The sequence below is a fragment of the Saccostrea cucullata genome, unplaced genomic scaffold (genome assembly GCF_032062105.1).
Source record: "Saccostrea cucullata isolate Sc308-1 unplaced genomic scaffold, CSIRO_AGI_Scuc_v1 ctg10281, whole genome shotgun sequence".
Taxonomy (NCBI): Eukaryota; Metazoa; Mollusca; class Bivalvia; order Ostreida; family Ostreidae; genus Saccostrea; species Saccostrea cuccullata.
Window position 1 is genome coordinate 14409 of NW_026931234.1, and position 10920 is coordinate 25328.

The 10920-nt window shown below is 31.9% G+C and overlaps 1 protein-coding gene across 1 annotated transcript; it reads right to left on the reverse strand.

The window, feature by feature from the left end:
• Window positions 1-310: 310 nt before the first annotated feature.
• Window positions 311-8885, reverse strand: LOC134231913 (fibroleukin-like). Its single transcript, XM_062713867.1, has 6 exons — window positions 8762-8885; window positions 7702-7847; window positions 7465-7561; window positions 6959-7126; window positions 6766-6779; window positions 311-577 (listed from the first exon to the last, which is right to left on the reverse strand). Exons 1-6 carry the CDS (start codon window positions 8883-8885, stop codon window positions 311-313), a joined length of 816 nt encoding a protein of 271 aa, XP_062569851.1.
• Between the last annotated feature and the right edge of the window lie 2035 nt (window positions 8886-10920).

The window sequence follows — 10920 nt, forward strand, 5'->3', positions numbered from 1 at the left end:
CTAATTACATTAAGTAGGAAAAAATACAAATTATTTACTGCTTTAAAGAATTGTTGAAACCCCCTCCTTTTACCGAAAATATATGTTTACAAGTTTGCCATGTTAAACATTAAAATGAAGCCCCGCGATAAAGATTGATTTAAAATCGTTTGATGGATGATCTTTCGTCTGTAAAAAAAAGAATTAAATTAATGTTTCACAGAAAATAAGAGCATACCCTTCTAAAAAAGAACTTCAAATAACCGTTTGAAATTTTCACAGAAATAGAAAAAGAAAACAAAAATGGTTATAATGTTAAAATGAGGATTACCTAGTGACGCCTGATCATCATCGTTGTTTCTCTGATAGACGATGCACTCCTTACTTTAGGAAACCACGGTTTGAGCCAGGACTCCGAAGACCATTGACCATTGAGGAAGGCGTCATGACAATTGTTAAACCACCAGCCTCCTCTAGTGTAACTGTAAGCAGCACAGTGACGGTCACTAGACCCGTCGTTATCTCTGTCTGGGGTGGAGAAGAACATTCCTAGACAGATCGTAGTTATTGGGGTAACCAGTGTCAAACATAGAGTCTTCTGTAAAATTACACAAAACCAATCACAGAGAGAAATGATTTATATATCTTCGATTTGATTGTCAATAATAATACTGAGGTACTTCTATGATAGACGGCTTTAGGTGCTGAAAAGAGCGATAGTATATAAATAGTTCAGTCCTTGAATTCCAGCAGGCATGTTCATCAAGCTATCTTAGGACTTAGGAGTGTCGTAATGACGTCTTAGAAGTGTCCTAGTCTTAAGTCAGTTTCTTAAAGATTTCTTAAATCAAGGAACATGCCTTAGTTTTATATAACTTTAAGACAGCGGAAAACTTGTCCTTAAATCATCCTTTGTTTGTTTTGATGATTATGATTTTGGACCTTGTAAGTATTAGCTTGTTTCTAAGCAGTCTGTGTACTGAGTATGAGTTGATGATTTACACAAATTATAAAAAAAAGAGGTTTCTAAAAGGCCTCTTCTTTGCAACAAAAGTTACGATGTTTGTTAGTTTAAATACAAAGATGATATTTTACACCTTATCAAAGAAGCACCCGAGTGTTGCACTAAAAATATCAGTTTTTTGTGTAACGTTATACCTTTTTTCACGTTAAGAAGGGGAAAAATATTATGGACTAAATGTAAGGGAAAAATGTAATTGAATTGCCCAAAATTTAAATTTCCGGAAACTCTTTGTCTTAAAAAGAATTTCCCATTCACAAAAATATACCAAAGACACGTGTGTGTTGGGAGAGGAGGGGTGTTGTTCGTTAACTAAAAGTGAAGTGGGGTGGGGTGATCGGTTATTTATCAAAACTTATATTAATAGCAAGAAACTTATCTTCGGAAAATAACGAGGGGCTACCCCCTTCCCATATTTCTTAGCATACTACGTGCTATTATGAAACAGTGAAACTACTGACATGTTCTAATTTCTGAATTATCCGGTTAGGACTAAAAACAAAATTTAGAACAGTCATTTAAATATATAAACTTTTGAGAATTTCAATTTTTCGAGAACAAAATGTTGACTCTGAATAGCGATTTTAAGGTAGATGATTAAGAAATTAATAATATTAAATTATAATTTTTTAAACTATTAATTGTTTCAGTGTGATTTTCAGCGGTACTTAATATCTTATAATTTGAAAATGAGGACATCAAAATATCTTGATGTCACATGTAGGTATAGATATTTATGATATTGTCACAATCAAAGTTGATTTTGTTATTTGTTTATTTGTTTTTTTGTTTTATTAGTATTGCCCTGTGTTGACCCTTATTTGTATTTAGCGTTTATCCTGCAAAGAGCCCCATTGTGATGCTCAGGTGATTTAAATATTTGGCCAGTCGCTATATAAGGTGATGTCAGGTTTGTCTTGGGTAGCGCACGTTTTCCTTGACCAGTGAAAGTAGTTTCACAGTTATGTCCATGGAGGGTTAGGTACCTTTATTCGTGGTAACTGAATCTCCAATCAGGGTAAGTGTAATTTACTTACATTTATTATATTAAAATGTAATGCAGTATTATGTAAATTGAGCTTATTCTATTTTTATCCACGAGAAAGTGTTTGAATTGTATACGGGAATTTTATCACGTGCACATGCCGTGCGTTTAAGCGTAAAGTAATGATATTAGTCTATTACTTAGAATGTAACGTTATATTGTACATTTATTTTGCTTTGCCGTAAGAAGCGGTGTGATACATATTAGTTAAAACTGTATGTTTGAACAAGTATATGTGTAAACATTTATGCTATGTTGTAAGGCAGCCCGTTCGGGGTCAAGCTTATTATTACGCATATTTGTTGAATGTCCCTCTTGATACATGTACTTAAATGTGGTGACACAATGGTTTGGTGCTGTCGGCGGTGGCAACCTGGGCGACTACACGAGGGCGTGGTACGCTAGGCCGAGGCCGTGTGTGTGGAAACGTGGTTTCCTGGTTTTGTCAGCACTGTGGACGCTTAAGACGCTTTGGATTGGCGTGGGACGTCGAGGACGTTGTGGCATTTTGTGCAAGGGCGTGGTACCCGTATGACATGGACCGTAACAAGGATTAGACGTGGACGGTTTCGGGAACGTGGTCCAAGATGAACGCTCATAGACATTTTGAAATTCATTAATTTTCATTTTGTATATTTGTACATATATGTTTTTATATAAAATTGTAAATAGAAAATAGTCTTGTTATCATTGATCAAGCTTAGGGTGTCGTGACAGATATGTTAATCATTGTGAACGTTGAGAGACTGCTGTTAATGAACGTAAATGAGAAAATACATTTTGAAATCTATTTCTTAGGATGACGCACCATAGAACTCTAAGAAAAGTCGGTCGGAAGACAACTTGTTGCACTAGGAATAAGAACGTATAAAGTTATTATTATTTTTCTTCCTTGGTACTTTTTCCCCCGCCAATGATAAACGCAATCCGATTAAGATGAAACCTTTTTAGGGTCAGCAGGCATATTATGTAGGTTTGCTGGACGAAAGTCATTTTTCGCGCACGTGCAATACGAGGAATGACCAACATAATTATGAAAGACGTTAACTATTGAAATCTTTGATGATTTTTTTTTCTAAACTCATGATATATGTATATACATGTATTAGTAATGTAGAGAAGATGATATGATCAAAATTGCAAGATCTCGCGCAAATGCACGTATTCTTCGTTTTGTTTGACTGAAACTAAAGTCACAATATCCTTCTTGTTTTTTGACAATGTCTTTTGAAATTTTAACAAGGACATACATAATGAAGAACTTTAGCATGCTATATAAGAATCTTCATGAAAAAATGTACATGCACCTGTACTGCAATCTGACTGACTGAAACTTTAAATGCCTTTATCTTTCTTGCTTCTCAACAAAACAAGACAAAATTTAGAATATGCTGCTATCAAAATTGAATGCAAGGACATGCGTGCACTTGCGCACGCGCAATGTGTTAAATGAACAATGCATTTGAAAAACGGTAACATTTATTTTTTTTTATAATGTTTTGATTGATTTTCGGAATATAAAGATATGTTAATGGTTTTTACAAGATGCCATGATCATTTTGCATGTGCATGCATGCACACATGCATGCGCGTGCAATACGTCAAAATCAAATATAGTTTATATCATTTTAGCTATTATAATTCTTTTATGAAAAATCCTTTGATACTGAGTATATAAAAAATGTTTAGTGAAAATTGGCACTGAAAGAAAGTTGGGGAGCATTTGGGGAACTAGTTAGTATTATTTTTCTAGGGTACTTATTTATCCGTTAGTGAACTACTTGTCTAATTAAGGTAAAACCTTTTTAGGGTAATTAGGCATGTTATATAGATTTGCTGAACGTAAGTCATTTTGCGCGCACGTGCTTGCAAGAGTGGGTACGTTCAACACATGAAATTACCAATGTAATGGATAAGGCCATAACTTTTATATTTTTGGATGGATTTTGTTAAAACTAATATTTTATGGATATGTAAGTAGTAAAGACAAGATGTCTTGGTCGAAATAGCAAGATCTCACGCGCTTGCATGTGTGCTTCGCTCTGAAGTCTCAATATATTTCTGATTTTTTTTTCATAATTCTTTAAAATTTTGAACATAGTCACACATTATGAAGATCTGCAGCATGATATACAAGAACTTCATGAAAGCACGTACATCCACGTGTGCTGGCAAGAGCGAGTACGTGCAACACATGGAATTACCATTATAATGGATATAGCCGTAACTTTTCTAATTTTTGATGATTATTTTAAACTAATATTGTATGGATATATTATTAGTACAGACAAGATGACATGGTCAAAATAACAAGATCTTAATCGCATGCAAATGCTCTTCTCTCTGATTGGTGAAACTAAAGTCTCAATATCCTTCTTGTTTTTCGTCAAAATTCTTAAAAATTTCAAACATTGTCTTTCCTTATTAAGATCTACAGCATGATATATAAGAATTATCATAAAATCACGTACACACGTGCTTGTTTATCGGCAAAATGGGATTTAATTAAGAATATAAAAAGGTATGATAGATTCCAACATTATGCTACTATCAAAACTTAATGCAAGGACATGCATGCACGTTTGCATGTGCGAAATGAATAATATACTTTTAAAATGGTAATATTTATATCCGTATTTTTTTTATTCTTAGTATATCAATATATGTTAATTATTTAGCCAACATCCCATGATCATCTTGCATATGTATGCACGTGTTCGCGCATGCAAAATGTTAAATGATATAATTGTAGTTTTTATACTTAAATGAAATACTGAGCAAATAAAAAAGTCCTGATACAGAAATAAAGCACAATTTAGAAAGCGTTTGGGGAACATATGTAACGGTCCTATTGTAATGGTTACAATTCACAATTGTTAAGGTAAGACACTCCTGAAATTTGTTATATCAAGGATTTTTTGAGAAGTATATTTTGGATAAGTACTCATAAAGTGTAACTCAAAATTGCAAAGAAAATAGGGGGTCAGTGTGCATCCTACTGATCTACGGTACATTTAAGTTGACCTTTTTGCACTTAAATTTCATCTCTTTGGTTAATTAATGTAACCCTTATTATATTTGATCAAATGTAAGCATGGCAATAAGTATAATCTTATTTTACGTAAAATAGTTTGAATAATATTTATCATTAAACAAATCTTGCAAATTAATGCGCGTTAATTATTGTGTGACCTTTTTGCACTAAAAAATAATATTTTGGGGGTATTAAAAAAAATAATAGGCAATAAAATTTTTTCTTATATCAAACTTTTTACGACTTTAGTGCTGATCAGTCACAAGTATCGAGTAGTTTAAAATAATGAAAGAAAAAGGTGGGGTCAGTGATGTTAATTTTGAAATATTTGTCAAAATATGTGATTTTCAGGCACAAAATATTGTAAATTTGATCTTGACTTCTTTAATATATTTTCATTTTTTGGCAAAGTTTGTTGAGGGAAGGTGTAAAACTTAGTCTAACAATATAAATTAAGACCTATATTAAATAGTTTTAGCAATATCAAAACGGAAAATATTCTCCGAGTAAAAGTATGTGAGGCTAAATTTCCATTGCATTAAATTTTATAAATGTGCAGATTTGCAGAATTTTCTGCTAAATATCCTTCCACCCTCATAGAAATAGTCCCTCATAAATCTTGCTTCCTTGTAGATTTTTGGGCAGATTTTTCATCGAATGTTAAAAAATTTACATCGTTGAATTTAAATATGTTATAAAAATTGAATTTTAATAAGTAGTTTTGAAGTAAAAGCTTCTGCGTGAACTTTTCTAAAAAGCTGACGAGTGACTTACCTTAATTATTAATTTACATCACATGAATTTTAATACTGAGTTACGTCTAAAATACACAGTTTAACATGTTGTTTCCCGTAAAGAGAGATAACTGAAAAAAAACAAGACAACAAAACACTGCGCAATTCATATATCATCCTTTCCAGTGTAACAGGTGTGTTACACCTTAAAAGTATTTTTTTTTTTTGGGGGGGGGGGTTAAGGCCTGTGGAAATATAAATAACCATGTATAAATGAAAAAAGACAATATTCATTTTAGAGATCGTGCCTTTAAAAATGTATAAAATGCAATACGAAATAAATCATTCAAAATTATAACGATAAAAGATATGGTGTACCTGTAAATGTTTTAAAATATTAGATTTTCATTAGATAAAGCATAGGTATTGAAAATATGGAACACATTGAGGTGTTTTGAATATGGCGTTCTTATTATTTTTTTTTTTTTTAATTTGAGTATGTATATGATTTTTTTATCGTTAAATTTTCGTAATTTTTCGACATGTAAGATTAATGACGCTCTGTAAAGTATTCCGTAGTAGACTAGATTTTCATTTCATAGAGAAAAGGTATTGTAAATGTGAAACACGTTGAGGTGTTTGAATTTTTATTATTAGAATATGTTTTCGACCAAATAATTTTTTGGATCCTCCATTTTCTGTGATGATGTTGATATTTTAGATCAATTACTTCTTTTTTCCGTAGAAGATTAAATGTGAATTATAAAAAAAAAAAATACCAGAAACGTGAGCTGAATAACAAAGGAACAATGGTTGAGCAAATGTAATTACAGTATCTGTTTGTTTAAAATGATTACATGATTTTCTTTTTATTTAAAATACTGTATATAATTTGAAATTTTAGTTACTTGACATTAACAAATTCAATGTCTGCTGAATTCCTGAATTGTACCTGCAAATTATATTCTGAGATATAAAACATAATTTATAAGCGTGAAATCATAAAGGTATACAGCATATTTAAAAGAAACACGCATCTTTATCTCTTTTACAAACTTTAATGATTTTTCAATACATAAAAGTATAAATAGGATGATATACATAATTTGAATCCTATTTTAAGACCTTAACATGGATACACATACCAAGTGTTCCCGTGGCAGGTCCGGCGAGAAAGAGTTGATATTTTCCAGCTTCATCAGAGACAGAGAATCCGTCGTACATTTCATAAAACGTTTCTTCGTCCTCGAGAGTGATGGAAACAAACAGAGATGAGTTCTTCCCCTTTGTTAACAGATGGATTACGTCATTTCCTGTATTAAGAAATATTTGAAATCGGATGAAAAGTCCATTGCGATACAAATAATTCTATTTAAAATATAAAGCTACATTCATGAAAAATGAAATTATTTTCCTTAGCTGTACAATACTGCTTAATTAAGTCTCATAAAAAGTGCTCCAAAATGATTTTCTTCTCTTCTTTTTTTTAGATATCAATTAAACACGATATGCGAATGTTGTAGAACACATATTTATCTAGTCTTGAACTCAGATAATTATTGCGGTTTAATTGTTTTACCTGTCACAAGAATTTGTTTTTTCAAACTTTGAAGGAATAAAAAGTTCCGATTTCAGAGTGGTTAACACTTACCAACCCAGACTTCCTGTTCAGGTGAACCAAAATCATTTTTATATTCCCTCCAGGTCCTGTCAAAGCTCACAGATCCGTCTACGCGTTTCTGAATGGCCTTCCAAAATTAACATGTATAACCATTCAATTTATTGCTTCGAACAAAAAAATTCACATTCCTTATATCCTACAATCCTTAAAAAACAATAACAATGTGAGTTTTATCATGAAATTTTAATTTTAAGATAAACTACATACCGTCCATCCCCCGCCCATTGTGGTCATATCGCAATAGACACGGACAGGAATGATCAAGGTACCGTAGGGGTATATATCATACACCCCTGTACTAGTTTGATTGTCTTCGCGAAGATCCTTACAATCTTTTGGCACTGCAACAAAATCTTAAATAAAAAATCAGAATCATACAATGTATATTTACAAGAAGTTAGAGGATATATAATGCTTGCATATATAAATGTTAATTGTTAAAGCCCAAATGTTAACTACAAGTACAATGCAGATTATGTTAAACTGGTACCCATTATCTAAAATCATTTTTGTTTTCTAATTTTTACAAATCACTGATTTTTTTACATGATTAAAGGTATTTAAAATTTAATACAATTATTTATAATATAATAAATTATCTGTTTATTGAAAGAAATGTTAAAGATGAATGCATTTGTAGATCGGATGATAAACCATAAGGAGAATAAAATAGCTGTTGAAAAATCTAGTTACAGATTGTAAGGCTTTTATTTTCAAATGAATTATCCACAAACTTTCCATTTTCCAGATCAGGGGACACACGTTGAATCTGACCGGTAGACAAAGGATGTTTACTCTTCCATGGCACAGGATTCACATCTCAGCTTTCAAGAAAGCAATTTCGAGGAACTAGCTTAAAGTGAGTTTTTTTGTTGTTGATCTAGTTAATTACAAGCTTTAATTTACTAATGGATTAGAAAAATAATTGTCAAAAACCTGAAATGAATATTATTACTAAATACTCTCGGTGTAAGAATTTTATTTCATGTTTTCCATTATATACTAATAGATAGTAAGAATAGAGAAAATAGAGAATAGAGAAAATCACAAATAATAGTTCAAATAATACCAAATTGATCATTGATTTAAAAAAAATAAAAGAAAAAGTATACAGAGAGAAAAAAATATTATAAGAATCAATTATATTGAAAATAGTCTATTCCACTTTAAAAGAAATGCCAAAGAAAAATATCGTTACGTGTCGAGAGGGAACTTAAAAACCAAAATAGCAAACAGATATTAAAAAAAAAATAACAAATATACATACCGCTATCCGAGTAGTATTTCCAACTGACCTCCTCAGAGAGCTCAGACGTGAATAGTTTCTTGTGGGTACGACATTTCTTCATTTGACTGTTGAATCCAAATAAGACGCACTCCCTTTGACACATCGCTGCACATTCGGTCAATGAATGAGTAAAAGTTCATATTTTGATTTCGAATTCCTATCATTGAATTCCAGTTTCGCCGAATATTTTTGAGAAATAATGGTCGCTTTAGATAAAGCTATGAAGCCAACCATTAAAGAAATAACCCACTGATTGCCCATTTTTTACTTTATATTTTTACAAATGCTCAAAAATGATTTTCTTCTCTTCAACTATCACGATCAGCCAGGAGCATATGAAATCTTACTACTCACTCTAAATTCAAAGAAGATGCTTAGTTTCTCATTGACAATATCTATGTGTTTTTGGAGACCAGGCCTTCCAACAATTTATTGGAATTTCCAAGGGAACCAATTTCGCTCCGTTATTAGCAGACCTATTTTTATATTCATCTGAAACAGAATTTATGCAAAATCTTATGAGTGAAAAGAAAACACTTACAGTGGCCTTGAACTCTTCCTTCAGATATATCGATATATTGTCAATTAATAATGGTATTTTTCATTTCTACGTCAATAGGATATATCCAGGAGGCTTTGAGAAAGAGTACCACAGAGTTTGACACATCTGTTTCATACTTGGATATTGTACTTGAAAAAAGACGTTAATTGTACTCTAACAACCAATCTATATGATAAACGTGATGATTTGAACTTTTCTTTCGTAAACTTCCCTTACTTATGCAGACTAAATCACATGAATACGGAATGTATATATTTTGGTTAATTCGATACGCAAGAGCATGCTCTACGTATGAACAATTTCTAAAACGAGGTAAATTATTAACAAACAAGTTGACGAAACAAGAATATTAGCAGTATCGTTTATAGTCATCATTTCGTAAGTTCTATGGTCGATACAATGCCCTTGTCAGCAAATAGAATTTATCATTGAGTCAAATGCTGACTGACGTTTTTCATAAAAAAAATTGTTAATCCATTATTTATACACTGAATTGACGATGTATTTTTTCCGTAATTTCCTGATCATGACAAGGAGCACACGATGGCTGTGATCGGTCGGCAGGAGATGCTCACTCCTCCATGGCACCTGATCCCACCTCTGATGTTTCGGGGGTCCGTGTTTGCTCTGCTCTTATTTTATATTGTTTTATGGACTTTGAAATTGAATACTGTTCGTTATCTCCATATCTTTGTTTCCTGGGTGAAATACTTAAAATGTGTGAAATTTCATAAATATCGGTGACCATGCGTGTCGACAAATTTTAAGTGGTTACATAGAATGGCTCTTAACATGTTGGTTTCGTATGCACAAAATTTATAAGGGGTGTGAGTATATTTTTTTCAAACTGTAAAATGTAAACTTTCCACTAAGTGAAAACAGCGAATACTACTAGTAATATGTGTACGTTTAATCACTAAAGCATGACAACGTGTGTCCTAACCCGTAATTTTTCTCTACTTGTCCGCTTTTATAATAACATTGTAAATACTTACAAAAAATTGACATGAGAAATATATGGGTGCAATCACCGGTCCCGAGAAAAACTATCCTGATACGGTAAGTTCGTGCGAGTTACATGTACGTTTGTTCGTAAGGTGTTGGTGTTTCTCTAATTAGAGGCAATAAGTGAGGTAAAATGTACCAGGGTATTTAACAGTTCTTAAACAAGAATGGGTCTCTTCATATTCTTGTCTATACATTGTAGTTCGTTTAAATCGTGTCAGTTCTTATATTATCTGTACCTGTAGTAGCTAGCAATGACTGCATCTCAATTAAAAACGGTGTATTATTTATCATGTACATGTAATAAAGTGATTAAATAAGTACATAATTTAAAATAAGATGGAATTTTAATTAGTTTTTAAACCTTAAACTGGAAGTGAGCTATGCATTAAAAATTTGCATAAAATTGATTTACAATGCACTATTTACATAGAAGTGCGCGTTCTAACTTATATCCATATAAACTATTAATTTCTTCTACACCCTGAATTTCAGGCAATTAAATTAAATCAAGCCTTCTCCAAATTATAGTTTTGCACCATGCTGAGTAACTATCAGTATGAATTAGAAT

Coding starts and splice junctions, on each gene's coding strand:
- LOC134231913 (XM_062713867.1), bottom strand. CDS start 8,885: ATGTGTCAAAGGGAGTGCGTCTTATTTGGATTCAACAGTCAAATGAAG. Junction 7,562..7,701: donor CAATGGGCGGGGGATGGACG/GTATGTAGTTTA, acceptor TAATTTTGGAAG/GCCATTCAGAAACGCGTAGA. Junction 7,127..7,464: donor TGAACAGGAAGTCTGGGTTG/GTAAGTGTTAAC, acceptor TTCTTAATACAG/GAAATGACGTAATCCATCTG.